The 24,323-nt window shown below is 44.2% G+C and overlaps 1 protein-coding gene across 1 annotated transcript in view; it reads left to right on the forward strand.

The window, feature by feature from the left end:
- Positions 1-24,323, forward strand: part of KANK4 (KN motif and ankyrin repeat domains 4) — a 275,239-nt gene that overhangs the window by 240,576 nt on the left and 10,340 nt on the right. The window contains exon 9 of the mRNA XM_077450577.1: positions 10,313-10,513. Coding sequence (XP_077306703.1) covers positions 10,313-10,513 — 201 coding nt within the window. The remainder of the gene's footprint in view (positions 1-10,312; positions 10,514-24,323) is intronic.

Below are 24,323 nucleotides of genomic sequence, written 5' to 3' on the forward strand. Positions count from 1 at the left end.
GGAACTACTCAAAATAGGAAGTCTCTCTATAGAAATCCAGAGAATAGCCATTCACAACTGGATTCTCACAGCTACTGGATAGACCTCCTCTCACTAGGCCTAGCAGCCGATAGAGTGTTCAGATAAATCGAAGCCTCTGCCACAGACTTGCACATGGAACATTTGAATAAATACTCTGTCACAGACCTGTTGTAGAACACTTATAGTAACTGGAGGATTTAGACCAATTTAGAGAGCCCTCATATGGTACCAATATCTTGGCAGCTGGCCCGGCGATACCGTACAAGTGTAGATTCACTTGGGGTCTTTCAACTAAGCCTCCAGGCTCTTTCTGAGAAGCCAGCCTTCAGCATGGCCTTCTCCCGAAGAGTCCTCCCCTGGTTGCTTCTCTAGTTGTTGGGCCTCTCCACAGATGAGACGGCACAGACCACCTCCGAATCCTCCCTCCAGTTACTTTGCCTCGGGCTAGCCAGCCCAGAGACCCGGAATTGGATGGATCCGCACCCCAGGCCATGAGGGCCCTGGGGGCTGGTCAGGAGGACCAGGACCAAACAGACAGAAAGATCTTCTGGACCGGAACCCATGTGATGTCAGTACCTTAAGTACCCTCTCCCAGAATGCACAGCAGGAGACACGCCCACTGGGCTGGTTCTGAGAAAAGTGACACTCAATGCGCCCAGCTGAACTGCGTTCTCACACTTGCCAGTGATGGCAGCGTCACCTATGGCCAAGCAGAACACAGTGCAATCCAGTTAGACTGGTACTGAAACCATAATTTGGTATAATTAAACCCAAAACCAAACTGCGGTTCTAGGAACGTTAACTAGAGAAAAAATACATAACCAACCATAATGCGTGTACTTTTTTGGTTGCCAACAAAGTCCCATAAGAGGTGCTTGATTCTTAACATAGTTATTAGTAGGGATGGTGGCAACCAGTATCTACAATTGAAGTGGCATTATTCTTCTGCTTTGTTCATATTTCATATCTGAGGTTTGCAACCACTTTAATTAAAATGTATATATATATATATATATATATATATATATATATATATATATGGTAAAGGAACGTTACATTAAATAATATAATTATTTGTATGCTTTTATTACTGTTCTTTTATTTGACTATTTCCATCAAATTGCTGCAGAACCATGACATCTTAGAAGCGGCTTTAAATATTTTGAGACTTAAATAATTCTCAGATCTTCAATCTTACATTTCACCCCAGCTTTAGTACAAATAGTGATTGTAATTGTACAGAATGAATTCCTTCTCCAGACACAGAGTTCTTGTTTTTTTTCATCTCGTTTACATGAATATATTCAGAATGGCGTCACAGAAAAATGTGTTCAAGAGCATCACACAACTGAAGGTTCCTATTGTTCCTTCCAATGGAGCATGGGAAAGTCTTTTGACATTATAGGTAACTTGTGCCATAGGCGGGCACAATCCCGAAAAATGTATGAATCAGCTACAAACATTTGCTTGTCAAAATTATGCTTTTCCAATTCTTCTGCCCTGGCGCTTTGTCTCCCCTCCCCCTCTTTGCGCCCCTTTCTTCTGTCCCCTTCCCCAATTTTTTTCTTTTCTGTTGTTGGTTCTCCTTTATTATTTATCTTTTTTGGTGGAAATTGGTAAAGGTTTTGGAGAACAACATACAGTTGATAACGAACCATGTGTCAGAAACCATGAAATCAGACAGAGACAGAAGTACAGTTAAATCACACTTGTTTAATAATAAAAGTAAAAAAAAACAAACGTGGTCAAAACATAGCCAGAGTTCAGGAACAGATAGTCAGCCAACCCAGAAGTCAGGGATCAATGTAGTGGAACAGCAAGCAGGATCTGGAGCCAGAAGGGATGTCAGCAAAGCAAGTCTTTAAACAGGAACACAGGAGATAGTTTCTTGCAATGTAACCAAGGTGAAGGCAGAGATCATCTGGACTGGACGGCTTAAGTAGGCAGGACTGACGAGCAGGATATCATCAACAGCTGAGTAACTGTGGAGCGATAGGAGCTGGCAATTAGCCGACAGCTGAGAAACCAGCTCAGAGAAGGAAGGGCTGAGCACAGCCCTGACACCATGGAGGTTTTGTTGATAGCTCAAGTCTTACAAGCACTCTTATAGTCGATAACTGGATGTCTTTTGCCTCCGAAAGATTGATATACAGAATAGTTGGTTATAACTGGGGTCTCAGCTGTGCTGGAGTTTGATATCCTTTGTGTTTCTTAACCACTTCCCACCCAGCCAATGCATATATACGGCCGGGTGGGAGCCGTCTACTTCTGATAGGACATTCAGGAACGTCCTTCAGAAGGTGCGGGATTGCCCGCGCAGCGGCGCGATCCCGATGTGCTCGTGTCACCCGGACACGGCGCATCTCAGATCGGCAGGAGGGCTCTGTGATTGGCCCTCCTGATCACATGACCGCCGTGTCCAATCACGGCCGTCATGTGATGTAAACAAACAGCCGGTTGCTAGGCAATCGGCTCCTCCTCTCCTCACACAGAAGTAATCGCTGAGGAGAGGAGAGCAGAACGCTGCAGCTGGCTGATGATCAATGAGTATGAGCTGTTTTTTTACAGCTTTTTACTCACTGATCACCAGTCTAGTGTAAACACACAACACACCACACAGTATAAACACAGTCCCCACATATGTCCCCAAAACATACATGTCCCCAAATAATAAAACACATGTCCCTAATAATAAAAACATGTCCCCCACATATGTCCCACTAAAATCACATGTCCCAATGATTATCTGCACACATATGTACGTGATCACCTGCACACATATGTACATGATCATTTGCGTACATATGTTTGTGATCACACAAACCAATTATTATACACTTAACGGAATTTTTTTTACCAAAAACATGTAGCAGAATACATTTTGGCTTAAATTTATGACAAAATTTGATTTTATTGGATTTCTTTTAAAAATAGAAAAAAGAAAATATTGTTTTTCTCCCAAATTTCCGCTTTTTTTGCGCTTATATCGCAAAAAATAAAAAACGGAGTCGTGAATAAATACCACCAAAATAAAGCTCTATTTGTGCGAACAAAATGATAAAAATTTCATTTGGGTACAGTGTAGCATGACCGCGCAATTGTCACTGAAAGCGCTAGAGCAATGAAAGCTGAAAATTGGGCTGGGAAGGAAGGGGGCGAAAGTGCCCTGTATTGTAGTGGTTAAGAATTAAAAAAAGAAAAAAAAAAAAACCTGTTCCTAGTTGCCCCACTGGTAAAGTAAAAGAAAAAGCCTTAAGCCTCATACACACGATCGGATTTTCCGACAGAAAATGTGTGATGACAGGCCGTTGGCGGAAAATCCGACCAGTTTTATGCTCCATCGGACGATTCTTTGATGATTGTTGACGATTTTCTGCGGACAAATGTTGGGTGGCAGGTTTTAAAATTCTCCACGGACAAAGGTGTGTTGTCGGATTTTCCGAGCTTGTGTACACAAGTCCGTCGAACAAAACTCCAAAGTACAAACACACATGCTCGGAAGCAAGGACGAGCTGGAAGCTGTCGGTCTTGTAAACTAACGATCGTAATAGGGAATTAACATTGGTGACGTGGCAAATTATGAAATCTCCAAATGCAGCGCACAATTCTCTTCTTCTTTAATGGGATAATAATGAAGCTGCTTTGCTGGTGATACTGATGAAGTTATTGCAAACTAATTTTCAAAGGTTTTTTTTTTCTAGTGATATCAAGAATAATATTATTATGCTTTTTTTTTTTCTTTGGACAAGTTACCACAACACCATTATCCCGTAGTTTTTAAGATCAAAGATACAACTATGTTGGTGTCCCTTGTCAATTTTACATTGTATTTTTTTTAAATGTAACTGCCTACTCCCAAACTATCATTTGAAGTAAAACACACAGCCAAGTATTATTCTACACAATTTTTTTATTGTGTATTAAAAAAAATAAAAATAAAATTAGACATGATATCTGCCAATAGAACGTAATCAAAAAATATACGAAATATAACAAATCAAATCATCATTACTCAAACAAAAAATAAAATTAAAGCCTCATGCATGTGTCCTGCTTCTTAATATAGGGCAGCGATGGTGAACCTTGGCACCCCAGATGTTTTGGAACTACATTTCCCATGATGCTCCACTACACTGTAGAGTGCATGAGCATCATGGGAAATGTAGTTACAAAACATCTGGAGTGCCAAGGTTCGCCATCACTGATATAGGGGATTAACAATGCCAAGAGTTGGTGAAAGCAGGGGTCCGTCACCCAGAGATAATTCCGAAAAACATCCGGATTTTTCTCCTGGAGCTCCCGCAGCAAAGGCATATGACATAATTGGTCATGATTAATAAAGAAACCGATTTTTGGTCCAAGAAATCCTCCTCCTCCTGTTCCTGGACTGGACTTGGGTCAAAGCAATAACTCCAAGGCCAATAATAAATAACACGTTATCTCCTCCGATTCTGCAACATGTCTGGTTGATGAACGGCCGTTCAGAAAAACTGAAAAGCACAAAGTTAAAAGTGCAAACTGAAAAGCGCTAAATGAAAAGCACAAATCAACACTCGGCAAACTTCTACTAACACGAAATTAGCAGAAGGAGCCCAAGGGAGGCGCTAAAAAGAGCTGAAAAACCACGTAGTATGTCACTACGTTCGTGTTTGTATGCAAGACAAAATCCCAGCACACACCTTTGGACAAAAGACTGAGTTTTTGTCTGCGGAAGATCCGGTCGTGTGTACGAGGCTTTAGTCTAACAATTTTTAAAAAATTACCCCATTTTTGTCGGTCTCTTTGTATGTCATTGTGAGTTGCTTCAACAAATTCAGTTCTATGTCTTTTCCACTGTTGAATTTATATTTCTGTAATTCAGCAAAGCTTTTATTCTGAATTGTAAGGAAAAATGTAAATTCCCCCTTATGCCACGTAAACACGATCGGATTATCCGGTGGACTTAGTCTGGCGGACAAACCTCCGGAGTTTGAAGCGGAGGTCCGCCGGACTTTCCGAGCGAGCGGACCTGCCCACACACGACCGGACTTTTCCGGAGGACAACCCGCCGGACTATGGCCGGACTTTTGAAATGAACGGACTTGCCCACACACTGGAATGTCCGTTCATTTTGAACGCGGCTCCAGGTAGACGGGACTAGCGAAGGAAGTCAATGTCACCACCTTCGGCGGTGAGATTGACACCTCGCTGGCCCTGTCACCTGGTATGGACTTAAAGGGCAAGCCCTACACCAAAAAAACGGCGTGGGGGTCCCACCCCAAAGCCCCTTGTCCCCATGTTGATGAGGACAAGGGCCTCTTCCCGACAACCCTGGCCGTTGGTTGTCGGGGTCTGGGGGCTTATCGGAATCCGGCAGCCCCCTAGATACCAGCCCCCCACCCTATGTGAATGAGTATGGGGTACAATGTACCCCTACCCATTCACCTGGTGAAAAAAAATGTAAATAAAACACAACACAAGGTTTTAAAATAATTTATTGCACAGCTCCGGGTGTCTTCTTCCGTCTTGGGGGGGGTCTTCTTGCCAGACTCCTCCGCTATCTAGCTCTTTTACTAGCGGAGAAGCCCGGCTTTCTTCTTCGTCGCTGCCTGGGGGTCTTCTTCCGACTTCGGGGGTCTTGTCCCCCTCTTCGGTTCTTCTTGCCGGGCCTCCGCTTTCTTCTCCCAGCTCTTTTACTAGCGGTGGCCGGTCTTCTGTTGTTGTCGCCCGGCAAGAAGAACCAAAGGAGGGGGGGACAAGACCCCGAAGAGGGGGACAAGACCCCGGAAGTTGGAAGAAGACCCCCAGGTGGTGACGAAGAAGAAAGCCGGGCTCCTCCGCTAGTAAAAGAGCTAGCAGAAGATAGCAGAGGAGTCCGGCAAGAAGACCACCTAAGACGGAAGAAGACCCCCAGAGCTGTGCAATAAATTATTTTAAAACCTTGTGTTGTGTTTTATTTACATTTTTTTTCACCAGGTGAATGGGTAGGGCTATACTGTTATTAAAGGGGGCTCCCGGATTCCGATAAGCCCCCCGCCCGCAGACCCCAACAACCAACGGCCAGGGTTGTCGGGAAGAGGCCATTGTCCTCATCAACATGGGGACAAGAGGCTTTGGGGTGGGACCCCCACAACGTTTTTTCGGCGTAGGGCTTCCCCTTTAAGTCCATACCAGGTGACGGGGCCAGCGAGGTGTCAATCTCGCCGATGGAGGCAGTGACATTGACCTCATTCGCTAGTCCCATCTACCTGGAGCCACGTTCAAAATGAACAGACTTTTCTCCGTGTGCGGGCAAGTCCGTTCATTTCAAAAGTCCGGCGGACTAGCACACAGGCGGCCGGATCGTCCGCTGGATTGCCGATTCCGGCGGACAATTTTGAGTCAAAACTTCTAAGTCCGGCAGGCTTTTGGGAAAAAAAGTCCGCCGGAGCCCACAGACGGGCGGATTGTCCGGCGGACCAAGTCTGCAGATATGCCCCGTACATACGATCAGACTAAGTGGGATTTTAACGGGCACTTTTAATCATCACAACACAAATATTAAAAATGATGCGATACATGTTTTTCATTTTTGTATCAATAAAAAGTAAGCACGGCCTACTACAATAATCTAGAAACATCCTCCACCTAGATGTTACAAATAAATCAATTTGATTTTCTTTATCCAACTTTTTTTGGGGGGAAAATTCTTTTTATTTCGATTTCCATTGTAAAGTTACAAACATGTAAACATTCAACATACAGCATTACAAAGCATCAGCAGCAGTAAACACTGCAGTTCCCATACCATAATATGCAACCAGTTTCATCCAAGAAAAAAAACATAAATCAAACATTCAAGCACGTAAGGTATCAAAGATAAACACCCCCCAAGAATATCAAGAATGGGCAGCACAGTGGTGTAGTGGTTAGCACTCTCACCTAGCAGCAATAGGGTTGCTGGTTCAAATCCCAACCATGACAACATCTGCCTGGAGTTTGCATGTTCTCCCTGTGCCTGTGTGGGTTTCCTCTGGATACTCCGGTTTCCTCACACACTCCAAAGACATGCTGGTAGGTTAATCAGATCCTGTCTATAAATTGGCCCTAGTATGTGTTTGTAAGCGCGTCGGGACCCTGCTGGGTAAAGGACCACGCTATATCAAGATGCAATAGTGATTATACCAGGTGGTCACCAAGGTCCTGCACACAACATGTACTTATAACCTACAAATCAGTCTGAAGCTGTAGAATTGTCATTAATCCAACCACCCCTCATCTTCCCAAATTTAGACGGCACCGCTCTACTGAGATATGTCGATTTTTAGATCGGTAAGGTATTATTTACGAACGCCTTCCAGGCCATGATGGTAGGGGCCACCAGTTTCTTCCAAGAGAGAATTATTACTTTATGTGCATAAAGCAGAAGCAGGGTAAGTAGCGTCCGGATTACCTTTTTTGGTGCTAACAGCTCTACCAGGCCCAATACGCATATTTCTATGGAGGGTCTAATGATAATCATCGTGACCGACTTAACACAATCCAGAACAGTTAAATGTGTACGCAATTCCAAAAAATGTACAGAAAATCCGGTCCAGGGCCAGCACACCTCCAACAGCTCGAGGAGTGCGCGGGAACAATTTTTCAAAAAACTTTAGCTGGAGTGTAATAAGGAAGCAAGTGGACTATCTCGGTACAGCATAGGAAAAGTACAAATAGAATATATAGGCAATCGTAAACTTACGAAAAATGTATTAATACAAAATACATGACAATGGAATTAAAACAGAGGTGACTTGGTCATACATAGTACTTCGACTAGTTTCATGGGGTTAACGGCTTCATCAGGAAATACATCTGTAAAAAGACACAAGATCAATGATAATATAGTCAAAAATATATAGAATTATATAGATAGTACAAATTGAGTAAGAAAGGGGAAAAAAATAATGAAAGTATAAGGCTGCTTACCCAGGCCCCGATGCAAAACAGAGCACAAGGCGTAACCAGTAGAGCCTCCCACGGCGACTGGGGGAAATTAACAAGTCAAGGGGCTGCAGTCTGAGTGGAATAAAGTACATAAGGTAAAAATGCTCTACTGGTTACGCCTGTGCTGTTTTTCACTGGGACCTGGGTAAGCAGCCTTATGCTTTCACTATTTTTTTCCCCCTTTCTTACTCAATTGTACTATTTATATCATTTTATATATTTTTGACTATATTGTCATTGATCTTGTGTCTATTTACACATGTATTATCTAATTTAGCGGTTTACCCCGCAAAACTAGTCGAAGTACTATGTATGACCAAGTCACCTCTGTCTTAATTCTATTGTCATGTATTTTGTATTAATACATTTTTGGTAAGTTTTTACAATTGTCTATATGTTCTATTTGTACTTTATACTCTATACTGTACCAAGATAGTCCACTTGCTTCTGGTGAGCCTCGTGGGGGACCAGGCTCCCAAACCCCTATTCCACCAGTCTGGAGAAGGTAAAGCTCCATAAGTCATCCCTGTCAAGCTGCGGGAAGTCCACCAACCAGGCATTGTGACAAGGGGTCAAAATCTTAGTAGTGTCTGTGAACAATTGTTTGCAAGTAGTGGATAAGGTTTTAGCAAGATCTTTTTTCTCTAAGCAAGGATTCCAAATTGCTAACCTACACACAGATACTGGTGGATCCAAATTGGGCATGAAAGGCATGTCTAAACTGGAGATAATGAAAGAGGTGCGAATTAGGAAACTGGATGTGACCACCTTGATCCCATACATCGTCCATGTGATTGGATCAGGGTAGGAAAGGAACTGGATCAGCTGAGGATTATGCTATAATGGCATATGTGGAGACAATGGGCTCTCCTGAAATTCAGCTCTCCTAGTCACTTCCCATGCTCGGACAACAGATCGCATAGATCCTGTAAGGGGAAAAGTGGCCCTGCACCCACTGAACACTAAAGGAAACCATGCCTCATAAGATCCTACGACTGTAGCCTCCAATGTTACTGCTGTATAATCCTCAGGTTGTGTCAACCACCTAAGGGCAAAACGAATTGCATCCGACATGTTTGAGAGAAATCAAATCTCCTTCATCAGGGATGTTTGGCGTATCACATCTACAAAGATGGACAATGGTGAGCATAACAACACTGTACTGGAATTAAAAACAACATGTAAAATCTTATTTCTACCCAATAGCCACCAAAAATCAAAATAGTCCTCAACCCCCAGGGTTGGGTACCAGCTTCCCTCTTCCTCTTGTTTTTGGGGGTCGAGTACCATCTTCCCTCTTCCTCTTGTTTTTGGGGGTCGAGTACCATCTTCCCTCTTCCTCTTGTTTTTTGGGGTTTGAGTACCATCTTCCCTCTTCCTCTTGTTTTTGGGGGTTGAGTACCATCTTCCCTCTTCCTCTTGTTTTTGGAGGTTTGAGTACCATCTTCCCTCTTCCTCTTGTTTTTGTGGGTTGAGTACCATCTTCCCTCTTCCTCTTGTTTTTTGGGGTTTGAGTACCATCTTCCCTCTTCCTCTTGTTTTTGGGGGTTTGAGTACCATCTTCCCTCTTCCTCTTGTTTTTTGGGGTTTGAGTACCATCTTCCATCTTCCTCTTGTTTTTGGGGGTTCAGTACCATCTTCCCTCTTCCTCTTATTGTAATGATAAAAAGTGCCTGTTAAAATCCAACCAGGGGGAATTTAATTTTTTTTTCCAGTGATAAAGAGATGTTGGCACGTAGTAGAGTACCCCCATAAAATGTATTCTGGATTGTATTGTCCAAAAAAACAAAACAAAAAAACACCCCTAACCTGTATGATAAAAATGTGCGTTCTTACCTATTTTTAATCAGCTCTGGTTTGGTCACGAGATTCCCACAGCTCCATCTCCCCCTGCAATGACTGGGCCATAGGAGCCTATGGGTGATGTCATGGGTCCCAGTGTTCTCAGCTGTTAAGGAGTATTCCCTGAGCTGGAGCATGTGACCGGAGCGGATTAAAATAAGGTAAGTACACGCATGTTTTGTTACAGGTTAGGTAGGAGGGAATATTTTTTTTCAAAAATAGCTAGACTTTGACATTTCTTACACTTTAAAAGAGACCCAAACTGTACGAACTATATACCATCATGCACATCCGCTGTTTTTGTCTCGCACACATTAAAAGGCTGTACAGTTGGAAGATCTCTTTCATCTGAAAGAAGACAGTTGGTATGTCAAAGATAGAAGCTTTCAGGACCTTCCTTATGTCCCTTTCTTAGGCTTTATGCAATAAAACCCAGAATGGTTGTTCAAGCGATGTTGAGGGTAAAATCATGTGAAACCTGATCTTGGGATCTCTCTTCCAGGGTGGGCAGACAGCGCTGATGCTTGGCATTAGCCATGGCAGGTCCGACATGGTAAAAGTTCTGCTGGAGTGCGGGGCAGATGTGAACCTGCAGGATGTGGATGGAGAGTCCGCTCTGATGATGGCCTGTCATTTGGGAAATGTGGAAATCGTCAAGCTCATTTTGTCTCAACCAGAGTGCAATGTGGAATTAATGGATAAGGTAAGATCACAATGGTCTGAAAGTAATTTTTTCAGTCAGTCAATCTTTATTGTCATTTCTCTGCTAAAAGGGGGGGGGGGAATATATACTAGAATTATATAACTTTTCAACGTACACATACATACATTCATTCAGTACCTTGAACATTTTTTCCACATGTTGTCAGGTTACAATCAAAAACATAAATGTATTTTATTGGGATTTTATGTGATAGATCAACACAAAGTGGCACATAATTGTGGAGTGGAAGGAAAATCATAAATGATTGTCCAACTTTTTTTACAAATAAATATATGAAAAGTGTGGGGGGTACATTTGTATGGCGCCCCCCTCAGTCAATACTTTGTAGAACCGCCTTTCACTGTAATTACAGCTGCAAGTCTTTTTGGAGGTGTCTCTACCAGCTTTGCACATCTAGAGAGGGACATTTCTGCCCATTCTTCTTCTTTGTAAAATATCTCAAGCTCTGTCAGATTGGATGGAGAGCGTCTGTGAACAGCAATTTTCAAGTCTTGCTGCAGATTCTCAATTGGATTTAGGTCTGGACTTTGACTGGGCCATTCTAACACATGAATATGCTTTGATCTAAACCATTCCATTGTAGCTATGGCTGTATGTTTGGGGTTGTTGTCCTGCTGGAAGGTGAACCTCCCCCTAGTCTCAAGTCTTTTGCAGACTCTAACAGGGTTTCTTCTAAGATTGCCCTGTATTTGGCTCCATCCATCTTCCCATCAACTCTGACCAGCTTCTCTATCCCTGCTGAAGAAAAGCATCCCCACAACATGATGCTGCCACCACCATGTTTCAAGGTGGGGATGGTGTGTTCAGGTTGATGTGCCACACATAGCGTTTTGCTTTTAGGCCAAAGAGCTCAATTTTGGTCTCATCTGACCAGAGCACCTTCTTTCACATGTTTGCTGTGTCCCCCACATGGCTTCTCGCAAACTGCAAACGGGACTTCTTATGACTTTCTTTCACCAATGCCTTTCTTCTTGCCACTCTTCCATGTAGGCCAGATTTGTGGAGAGACGACTAATAGTTGTCCAGTGGACAGATTCTCCCCCCTGAGCTGTGGATCTCTGCAGCTCCTCCAGAGTTACCATGGACCTCTTGGCTGCTTCTCTGATGAATGCTCTCCTTGCCCGGCCGGTCAGTTTAGGTGGACGGCTATGTCTTGGTAGGTTTGCAGTTGTGCCATACTCTTTCCATTTGCGGATGATGGATTGAACAGAGCTCCGTGAGATGTTCAAAGCTTGGGATATTTTTTTATAACCTAACACGGCTTTAAACTTCTCCACAACTTTGTCCCTGACCTGTCTGGTGTGTTCCTTGGCCTTCATGATGAGGTTTGTTCATTAAGGTTCTCTAACAAACCTCTGAGAGCTTCACAGAACAGCTGTATTTATACCGAGATTAAATTACGCACAGGTGGACTCTACTGATTAGGTGACTTCTGAAGGCAATTGGTTCCACTAGATTTTAGTTAGGGGTATCAGCGTAAAGGAGCTAAATACAAATGCACACCATCATTTTCAGATATTTATTTGTAAAAAAAAAAAATTGAAAAACATTTATAATTTTCCTTCCACTTTAAAATTATGTGCCACTTTGTGTTGGTCGATCACCCCAATAAAATAAATTTACGTAAATATAGGCACCATACATATACTCACCCCTTGCTACCTCCCTTCACTACCAAAGTCCTCCTTTAACAGAGCAGGTCTGTTATGTGAGACTCACACGATTCCCCTTATGTGACCGCGCCCAGACCTGGTCCGCCAATCACCAGGCCCAAACATGGGTGCCATGATGTCATCCACCTACCTACCTAAACTCCAACACTGAAAATTAGACAGCCATGCTGCAAAAGGTAGCTGAGGAGGGAGCCTGGCTGGATAATTATTCAAAAAGGGGAGGGGGGGGGGCACTATGGTCACTGCTGATGATATATTAAATCGCAGTAGAGATTAATAACCCACATGACCCCTAGCAATAAACGGCACATTAGTCTTGTTTGGCATTAGTGCAATTTTTTTTTTAAGTAAAAAAATGGTTTCTCCTCTCCCCTTAACAAAATTAATTATTATCCATTGCAGTCCGAGCCCAGCGACACTGCAAAGGAATAAGGTCTTATCTGCCTGGAGTTGGCCTTTCACCATACATAGTTGTTGGTAAATTCAAATAAGATTGTACAATCGGATTGCAACATGCTGCCAGATTTTTCTTTTCTGTTTGCATTTGGAATGTTCTATTATGGGGAATACATACATGCTGGGAGGGGGTCTTGCTGCTGAGGTCCTCCAATGCCAGTAGGTGATTCATCCAACCATCATCCAGCCATAACTGAGATCTCCATTTTTTTCCTAGACTGACCCTATAAATAATGTGTTGCAAAGTTACACCATAACACAGCAGTCCATGATCAGAACACAGAACAAGAATGTAACACAATCTCCCTGAGAATTGCCTCAAAGCTTTCTAAGCCGATGCCACAGAGATCTGCAGGCAGTAAGACACTGGAAACAAATTCAATTACATGCAACGCTGCCCTAACACGTAGAACCGAAGAATATTTATTAGATTTAATACACACTGCAAAACATCTCGGCAGAAAATATATGTGATGAAGTGGAAAATTAGTTTAGTTCAGTTCCTGTACAAAGTCCGGTTTTCTTGGGGAGAAAGAACTGGAGCGCCAACGGTCAGACCACTCAGAAATTGGGTTAGGGAGCTGGGGAAGGCTGGGGGGGGGTAAATGAGGGCGGGGTAAAATGGGTATCGTGGGGTGGGAGAGTTGGAATTAAAAAAGGCTGTGATCGTTGGGGGGGGGGGGGGGGGATTGGAAGAGGATGAGGATTGAAGGGTCACTGTGAGACATGGGCAACAGCTGGTGGAGGGAAAGAGGAAGTAACAGGCAAAAGTGACAGCAGTGACTGCAGACATGGTACAAGAGATGGTCAGAGACTGCAGACATGATAGAAGAGATGGTCAGAGACTGCAGACATGGTACAGGAGATGGTCAGAGACTGCAGACATGGTACATGAGATGGTCAGGGACTGCAGACATGATACAAGAGATGGTCAGAGACTGGGGACATGGTACAAGAGATGGTCAGAGACTGCAGACATGGTACAAGAGATGGTCAGAGACTGCAGACATGGTACAGGAGATGGTTCAGAGACTGCAGACATGATACAGTAGATGGTTCAGAGACTGCAGACATGATACAGGAGATGGTCAGAGACTGGGGACATGGTACAAGAGATGGTCAGAGACTGCAGACATGGTACAAGAGATGGTCAGAGACTGCAGACATGGTACAGGAGATGGTTCAGAGACTGCAGACATGATACAGTAGATGGTTCAGAGACTGCAGACATGATACAGTAGATGGTTCAGAGACTGCAGACATGTTACAAGAGATGGTCAGAGACTGCAGACATGATACAGGAGATGGTCAGAGACTGCAGACATGATACAAGAGATGGTCAGAGACTGCAGACATGGTACAAGAGATGGTCAGAGACTGCAGACATGATAGAAGAGATGGTCAGAGACTGCAGACATGATAGAAGAGATGGTCAGAGACTGCAGACATGGTACAGGAGATGGTCAGAGACTGCAGACATGGTACAGGAGATGGTCAGAGACTGCAGACATGGTACAGGAGATGGTCAGGGACTGCAGACATGATACAAGAGATGGTCAGAGACTGGGGACATGGTACAAGAGATGGTCAGAGACTGCAGACATGGTACAAGAGATGGTCAGAGACTGCAGACATGGTACAGGAGATGGTTCAGAGACTGCAGACATGATACAGTAGATGGTTCAGAGACTGCAGACATGATACAAGAGATGGTTCAGAGACTGCAGACATGTTACAAGAGATGGTTCAGAGACTGCAGACATGATACAGGAGATGGTCAGAGACTGCAGACATGATACAAGAGATGGTCAGAGACTGCAGACATGGTACAAGAGATGGTCAGAGACTGCAGACATGGTACAGGAGAGATGGTCAGAGACTGCAGACATGATAGAAGAGATGGTCAGAGACTGCAGACATGGTACAGGAGATGGTCAGAGACTGCAGACATGGTACAGGAGATGGTCAGAGACTGCAGACATGGTACATGAGATGGTCAGGGACTGCAGACATGATACAAGAGATGGTCAGAGACTGGGGACATGATACAAGAGATGGTCAGAGACTGGGGACATGGTACAAGAGATGGTCAGAGACTGCAGACATGGTACAGGAGATGGTTCAGAGACTGCAGACATGATACAGTAGATGGTTCAGAGACTGCAGACATGATACAAGAGATGGTTCAGAGACTGCAGACATGATACAGGAGATGGTCAGAGACTGCAGACATGATACAAGAGATGGTCAGAGACTGCAAACATGGTACAAGAGATGGTCAGAGACTGCAGACATGATAGAAGAGATGGTCAGAGACTGCAGACATGATAGAAGAGATGGTCAGAGACTGCAGACATGGTACAGGAGATGGTCAGAGACTGCAGACATGGTACAGGAGATGGTCAGAGACTGCAGACATGGTACAGGAGATGGTCAGAGACTGCAGACATGGTACAGGAGATGGTCAGGGACTGCAGACATGATACAAGAGATGGTCAGAGACTGGGGACATGGTACAAGAGATGGTCAGAGACTGCAGACATGGTACAAGAGATGGTCAGAGACTGCAGACATGGTACAGGAGATGGTTCAGAGACTGCAGACATGGTACAGGAGATGGTTCAGAGACTGCAGACATGATACAAGAGATGGTTCAGAGACTGCAGACATGTTACAAGAGATTGTCAGAGACTGGAGACATGATACAGGAGATTGTCAGAGACTGCAGACATGATACAGGAGATTGTCAGAGACTGCAGACATGATACAAGAGACAGTCAGAGACTGCAGACATGATACAAGTAGTGTGGTGAAGTTGCAGTCAGTATACACAGCTCTGGGGAAGCCTGTCCTCTCTCCCTCTAGAATACACCTATGTGATCCCTGCCCCCTCCCCCCTCCTCAGTGTTCAGCCATGGATGGTGCTCTGTTCACTTACATTAGCAGTGTCCCGGTCTGGATTGCACTCGGGTCCCCTCAGACTCCCAGCCATCCAGGTCAGCAGCAGTTTCCCAGTCCAGATAGAAAGTCTCCTCAGACGCCAGGTCCTACCGTTGTCAGTGGGAAGTAGGTGGAGCTGTTCGAAAGTTGCATCTTCTTCCTCTGAATGTCAGGGCCTCCATGCACCTGATTGGTTGCTGGGATGTTGGGCAGGCCCAGCAACCAATCATTTTCACAGGCAGCAGTTCCGCCACTGGTGCAGGCTTTTCCCGGGGTGTTACTTGGATGCCACTGGGAGGAGGAGGCGGGGATGGAGGAGACGGCCGGAGGTAGTAGTAGTAATAGAGGGGAACTCTTCTAATTCGGGGGGGGGCTCCCAAAGGAATTGTCCTAATTTGCAGGGATTTCCTCTCACTTCCTGTTTGGCTATGCGGCAGGAAGTGAAGGAAAATCTCTGCAATGGAACACAGATGGGGGGGTAAAAAATCTGCCAGGGGTTATAACCCTTCCTTGCTCTATCCAAAATGAAAAAAAACAAAAAAAAGTTTTGCCTATAGTTCTACTTTAACTGATCCTGTGCCAGAAAGATTGTGTCCATTATCAGCAACCTGCATGTACCTCTAGAAATCAGTAGGGATGAGCCCGATTACGTTCGACTCGAACATCGGGTATTCACCTGTTCACCAAATAACTTGGGGTGTTCGCGGCAAATTTGAAAGCCACGGAACACCCTTTAAAAGTCTACGAGAGAAATCAAAAGTGCCAATTTTTAATTCTTATATGCATGGTATTGTCATGTGTTTGGGGACCCGGGTCCTTCCCGCAGGGGACATGTATTAATGCAAAAAAACAGACAATTTTAAAACGTATTTTTTTCGGGAGCAGTGATTTCAATAATGCTTACAGTGAAACAATAAAAGTGAAATATTCCTTTAAATTTCATATCTGGGAAGTCGTTTTCTTCTTCTTTTGCTCCGCTGATGGACCGAAAAAAAAAAAAAAATGCGACCGAACCGCCTCCACTGGAGACACCCGCCGTAGGACGCGTATTCGCTTTGACAGTCCTTTCATAACTGAGGGCGGGGCCACACGTGACATTCCCGGGCAACCCCGCCCCCTCTGACGCACGGGGGCTTCCCTATGGCTTCCCCGTAGTCAGAGGGGACGGGGCCATCCGGTTACGTAAACAGGTGGCCCCGCCCCCCCCTGACGCCCCAGGGGGAGCCATTGGGAAGTCCCCTGTGGCCTCGCCCTCAGTTATAAAAGAACTGTCAAAGCAAAGACGCATCATACGGCGGGAGCCTCCCATGGAGGCGGGTCGGTCGCGTTTTTTTTTTTCTTTTTCCTTTTTCAGTCCATCGGCGGAGCAAGAGAAGAAGACTTCGTGGGACATTTTTATTTTATTTTTATTTTTTAATAAAGGACTTGTCCCAAGCCGTGTCATGTTATTTTTTCAATTTTCACACTTTTTTGTGAAATGGTAGGGGTACCCCATTACCATTTCACAGGGGGGGGAGGACGGAATCTGGGGGGTTCCCTTGTTAAAGGGGGCTTCCAGATTCCGATAAGTCCCCCACCCACAGACCCCCACAACCACCGGGCAAGGGTTGTGGGGGAAGTTTTTAAAACTTTTTTTTTTGCATTGATACATGTCCCCGGGGGCAGGACCCGGGTCCCCAAACCATTTTTAGGACAATACCATGCATATAAGCCTTTAAAATTAGCACTTTTGATTATTCATGTTCCTGTCCTATAGACGTTAATGGTGTTCGAACAAATTTTTTGCCTGTTCACATGTTCTGCTGCGAACCGAACCGGGGGAGGGGTTGGGGGGTGTTCAGCTCATCCCTAGAAATCAGTCATTAGGCTCCATCCACAAAGGCTTATCAGATGGGTGCTCAACCTGTGACCCTCCAGCTGTTGCGCAACTAAAAGTCCCATCATGCCTCTGCCTTTGGCAGTCATCCTTCTACCTGTCAGCCTTGGCAATGCCTCATGAGACTTGTGGTTCGGTTACAACTGGAGCAGGCCCGTCTCTAACATTAATTGGACCCTGGGAAAACATTTTCTTGTACCATCCCAAATCCACTTGTCGACTATTTTCAGGCAGTTGGGGCAGCTCCTTTGGGCTCCACAATAATGATTGGGCCCGGGGCAGCTGCCCCTTTTGCCCTGCCTTAAAGACAGCCCTGAACTGGAGGGCCACAGGTTGAGCACCCATGGATGAGAATTTCTCTTTTCAGCCGCGTGACCAGGGGTGGCCCCATTCATTAAGGGCACACGGGCTCCGCCTCCCAGCCCCCCCACCCCCATCATCCATGCGCCGGCCCCCTAATCTACATACAGGGCACCAGATGCATGGATTCCATTGGTGGGGTGTTTTTTTTTTTTAAGCACATGTTTAGAGTCAGAAGCTCTAATGGGTTTCAAAAATAAGGATGGGCTTGGGGTGCTGAGCCACCCAGTTGTGTGACAATAGCAAATTAATAGTCACTATTCTCACACAGCCGGCCAATCAGGAAGCGGGTCCTGAGTCCTGTCACCCGATTGGCTGAAAGGACAGGCGATCCTATTGAATACCTAGGAGGAGGAGACACGCCGCCTTGATGTAGAGGGGGAGGAGACGCCGCTGCCTGTAGGGGTGCTGCAAGTCCGGAACCTAGATGGGGTAAGTACGAAGGTTTGGATGACTGACCCTCGGGGGGGGGGGTTGTTTGCTACCCCCCCCAAAAAAACCACACCATTGCGTGACCGATTCGCACATTTCACACTTTTCTTTTCTTTAAAAACATGGATCCTTTATTGCGTTAGCTGTGTGAACTGACCCTCGTCTCTGTTCATCTCATTCTTTTTTCTTTTTTTTTTGTCTTTCGTTGTATAAATAAAACCGCCAAGTAATTGCAATCTTACTGCCGATTAAGCTGAATTCACTTTTAATTAAACAAAGCCACAGGATGCGGCCGTGAATGCGGTCACAGGGCGTTTTTAATTTTGCGACTCAGCTGTTGCGGTGGGCAGCGTATAATGGGGGCGATCAGACACACGATCGGAACGATCAGATTTTGTTGTCGGAAATTTTTTAGATCCAGATCTAAAACTTTCTGACGAAAAAAGTCCGATGGAGCCCACACACGATCGGAATTTCCGACAACACGGTCCGATCGCACATTTTCCCGTCGGAAAGTCCGACCGTGTGTACAAGGCATTAGAGTTAGACCAATACAGTTTTTTTTTACCAATGAGTACCGATACTTTTTCGGTCAAGTATTCGCCAATACCGGAAACCGATACCTTTTGTGGTGCGATTTGAGCCCATACAATATGAATGGGCTCAAATCGCGCTGCAAAGAAATCGCAGTGCGGTTCCGTTCCGAACATGCGGTTTCTCGCACCACTCCTGTGTGAACCCAGGCTGAAGTGACTATGACAAGCCTGGGTACCCGCATGAGCAGTGGATAAAGCGGGAAAGTTGGGACTTTAAATGAGGCCCATGGACAAAGTGGAGGCTAATTAAATGAAAATACATATTTATTAATCATAGGGGGAAATGTAGAAAGCATATCAATAACAGAGACCACAAAGAAAAGGCATTGTAATAAATATCATTCCAAAAATATTAACACATGCACACATATGTACGTGCACATACAATATGGGCATCAATGATACAGAAAATATATATCAAAAGGCGCCACGTAGTGGTCTCAACTGCTTATTGCATTCAATGAGTACATATATGTACATCAAAGCAACGAATAGAATAAAAAAAATTATAAAAACAATGAAACCATGATTGGTGAACGATGTTCAGAGTTGATAATGTTGTATAAACATATGTCTGCATCACAAATCTCTCCCGACGCGTTTCATGCAAACCACTCATCAGGGGCGGATGCTCAGAATTATCTATAAACTATAATAAAATATAATTAATCTGATTGTAACTAATTGTAACAGGGAAAGGCAGATAAGCACCCCCCCCCCCCCCCGGGTACTTACATGGAATCAATGCAGGGAGGTGTGGAGAATATGGAGCCAAGGCCAGAATAGTGGGGGAAAAACATGCGATTCGGACGGGAATCGCACAGCATTCCTGTTTAAATCGTATGCAATTCTCTGCTGTACAATTTGAGCCTTTTCATTTTGTATGGGCTCAAATCGCACCGGAAAGGTATCGGTTTCGGGTATCGGAGCATTAGTGCGGGTCCTTGTGTAAATGCTTAGTATTGATGCAACCCGTGTCAGAATATATGTTCTCTCCATACATTTCAATTAGAATGCAAGAGCAGCTTAAGCACTCGCCGACCATATAACTTCAATATACAGGGGCAAGGCAGCTTAGCTGTGCCAGATATCACATATGTAGTACGAGATCTGACATTTCCGGGTGGGGTTGGGTGGGCAAGACTGCGCAACTCTGGGGGGCTCGCTCCCTCTGATCACGCACAGTGGGAGCCGACCAGCGGGTACCATAGACTCGATGTCCACTGGCACCCGCCGATCATCAGCCACAGAGACAGAACTGCAATCTGCCTATGTAAACAAGGTAGATCGCCATTCTGACCGGGGGGGGGGGGGGAGGGGAGATCGGGGGAGGCATGGATCCTGTGTCTCTGCAAAGCAGGGTCTGCAGAATGTCTTCCCTTAGTAAAAACCTCACACTGTTTAGAAAAACACTGGACTAGGCACACATTTAACCCTTTGATCACCCTAGATGTGTAACCCCCTTCCCTGCCAGTGTCATTAGTACAGTGACAGTGCATATTTTTAACACTTAGTGTCACTGGTCCCCAAAAAGGTGTCCAGTTTGTCCGCCGCAATATTGCAGTCCTTCTATAAGTCGCTGATTGCCACCATTACTAGTAAAAAATAAAAAATATCCCAGAACTTTTGCACAAACCAATCAATATATGCTTATTGGGCTTTTTTTTTTTTTTTCCCCAATATGTAGCAGAATACATATTGGCCTAAATTGATGAAGAAATTTGAATTTTCTACATTTTTTTTATTGAATATGTTTTATAGCAGAAAGTAAAAAAAAAATGTTTTTTTTTTTTTTTCAAAATTGTCTTTTTGTTTATAGCACAAAAAAAATAAGAAATGTATGAAGGGGAAAAAAATAAAATAAAATGTCCTAGCAGTTGTATTTCCTCCCCCTCAATATACCTAATTGAGTCCCATCTCGATCCAGTGCTGTGCTGATCTGCAGCGGCGCCGGTCTCCCTCCTCACAGGACACAGAGCCATTGGCCCTGCTGCTGTCAAGTCAAATCTTGTGAGGAGGGGGGTGGGATTGAGCCACGCTGTGTGAGTCTATGGACACACATCCTCCCAGTCTATGATCACAACCATACCTCCCAACATTTTGAGATGGGAATGAGGGACACCTACCTCCAAAACGTATGTAGGCATAGGCCACGCCCCCTAAAGAAGAATTAACCCCCCCAAAAAAAGTTAATTAAATCCACAAGAGCTTTTTTTTAACCACTAATATTCCTTTATATTGGCTTTTAAAATTTACAAAGGCAGCAATTTAGAAATCGGATGAAAGGTTTAGCGCTGGGAAACATCTTTTGAAAGATAAAAAGTGCATTTTATATACAACTATATAGATCAGACCAAAATGAGGGACAAATGAGGAGGAAAGAGGGACAGAGGGACATTGCTCCCAACTGTCCCTGATTTGGAGCAATGTAACAACTGGTCAGAAAATCAATAGACTAACAAGCATTTATGAGGTTCAGATGATCTTGAAAATTATACCCGAAACAGGCCAAATATTTGAAATGCGTTGTTTCACATAAAAAAACCATGTAAGGTCAGCTTAGTTTCCACTGATGGTTTGGAAAAAACCGGCCTGGATAATACATGAGGATGTAACTGGCTCCATTTACAAAACTTTAAACAAGGTTGTTGTCAACAATGTGATTGTAGTTTAAATATCTAATTGTGCATTTTTTTTTTTTTTTTTATAATTACATACATTGTTACATACACTATATTATCAAAAGTATTGGGACGCATGCTTTTTTTTTTTTTTTGTTTTTTTTTTTTACACACACACACACACACACACACACACACACACACACACACACACACACGAACTTTTAATGGCATCCCAGTCTTATGCTGGCCATACACTATACGAAAAATCAGGCAAACCCAATTTAGAAAAACGAACGTTCACCCTGGAGCGCAAACGATGGTGCCATCATGTAATGACCGATAAATCGTTTAGTGGACAAATAAATACATTTTATGTTTTTAACACATTAACCTTTCAATTTATTGTTCGTTTGGTAGAAAATTTCCAAATTGTCCTTCGTTTTTTTTTCGGCTCAAAAATGTCCAAACAATTATCGATTTTGTGCCCATTAACTGGCCGAAAAAACAAACGAACTGTCTAATGACCGAATTTTCATATACCGTATTTATCGGCGTATAACATGCACTTTTCCACCCCTAAAATCAGGGGGAAATCGGGGATGCGTGTTATACGCTGATCCCCTGCCCTTCCTAACCTCTGCCGCTCTCAGCGGCTTTCAGGTATTTTCGGCCGTCTCGGCTATTTTTGGCCACATTCGGTCCTTCTCGGCGGCTTTCGGAAAGTCTGTAGGATTCAATATTGAGTTGGCCTGCCCTTTGCAGCTATAACAGCTTCAACTCTTCTGGGAGGGCCGTCCACAAGGTTTAGGAGAGTGTCTATGGGAATGGTTGACCATTCTTCCAGAAGAACATTTGTGAGGTCAGGAACCGATATATTGGACCAGAAGGCCTGGCTCTAATTCATCCCACCGGTGTTCTATCGGGTTGAGGTCAGGACTCTGTGTAGGCTAGTCAAGTTCCTCCACGCCAAACTCGCTCCTCCATGTCTTTATGGACCTTGCTTTGTGCACTGGTGCGCAGTCATGTTGGAACAGGAAGGGGCCGTCCCCCAAACTGTTCCTACAAAGTTGGGAGCATGAAATTGCTAAAAATGTCTTGGTATGCTGACGCCTTTGGAGTTCCCTTCACTGGAAATAAGGAGCCAAGCCCAACCCCTGAAAAACATCCCCACACACCATAATTCCCCCCTCCACCAAGTGATTGGGCCAGTGCACAAAGCAAGGTCCGTAAAGACAACCCCACGCCATAATCCCCCCTCCACCAAATGATTTTGACCAGTGCACAAAGCAAGGTCCGTAAAGACATGGATGAGTGACTTTTGGGTGGAGGAACTTGACTGGCCTGCACAGAGGCCTAACCTCAACAGACTAAGACTGGAGTGCCATTAAAGTTCATGTGTGTGTCAAGGCAGGTGTCCCAATATTTTTGATAATATTTCGAAAACCAGGATCCCTGTCCCGTTTTTTTTCTCAGCTTTGTGAATTGAGCCAAATGTATTGTCAGGATTTTAATAGACAAACCTTCCACCAGTGTGTAAGAAATTCCATGTGTGGGGTTGGGTAATTGTACGTAGGGTCTCTCTGAGGCTTAGAATTGGGCCTTTATAATGATTGACAACTGATGGAAACCGTCTTAAGGTCACAGCTGTTAGTTCTTATTTGCGACTCATGGTCCTTTAGCTTTTGAGGAGCTACATTTCCCAGTAGCAGGATTTGTAGTTCCTTAATGGTTGGGAACCATATAGCTCGTTTTATACAATGTTTTGATTGACATCCCTGTTTCCCTGGACCTCAAAGTCTCCATGTTGTGCATGAAGACCACCCAACCTGGACCTGGAAATTGGCATTCCAAGCAACCAAGGAGGCCATTCCATCCCAGTAGCCCTTTCCTCGGGTTTAAGATTTCCCTTCCTGTGAACTTTTCTACTTCATCAAATTTGACACAAAGAGCAGCATGCTTTGCACAAGATGAAATTCCAGATTATTGCCAAATACCACAACCCCCCCCAGCGGCAGGCTAGCCTATGATATTGGGCAAGCCGCGGGGCTCCCCGAAAAGAAAGCTGTAGGCCCCAGCATGGTGTAAACCTCGACGTCTCCTGTTTATATTACCTTATTGGCCATCTCGCAGCGCTCTCTTTTCATGTTCAGGTATCCCTGGTGCAAAACATCTCCCTTTATCAGTTACCTGGTGTATAAATCTTGTTAGAAATAGCTCCGCTATGCCTGGAATGCGGCAGCTGGCAGTTACAGGGCACAAGCTGTTATTCCTCAGCTATCGGAGCCAAAGTATATATGTCACTGCTGAGTTCTGTCATTGCCTCAAAATGCTTGGTTCATTTAGACAAGCTCTTACATTGTAAACTGGGCCCTGCGCAGGGGGAGCTACACAAAGAATGCAGAGCTTTTTTTATAGACTACATTTCTCTAGAGGTGATATTACTATGAGTTTTATGAAGCTCTTAAAACATGTTGACTAAACAGTTTCTATAAACTGCATTGTAGCAAGAAATGCAGGTTCATCGATTAGATCACCCAGGGTGACCTGTACAAATCCCAACGCACAGCCTATGGAATCATTGCCTGCAGAGCTTGTGGTTTAAATATTTGTTGGAAATGATTATAATACAGTTATAGTTCTGTTATGTTAAAAATAAAGAATACAACACCTCCAATATGACGTGATCATAATACAATTCCATTAAACATACATATTATATATATATATATATACATGCTATACAAGAAACTACATCCCCAACATGACTGACCTCTGGACATGACCATAATGCAATTCTATTACACTCTATAGATAGAACACTACAACCCCCAA

This window comes from Lithobates pipiens, unplaced genomic scaffold (assembly GCF_037356315.1).
Source record: "Lithobates pipiens isolate NorthernLeopardFrog02 unplaced genomic scaffold, aLitPip1_a1.2 Scaffold_23, whole genome shotgun sequence".
NCBI lineage: Eukaryota > Metazoa > Chordata > Amphibia > Anura > Ranidae > Lithobates > Lithobates pipiens.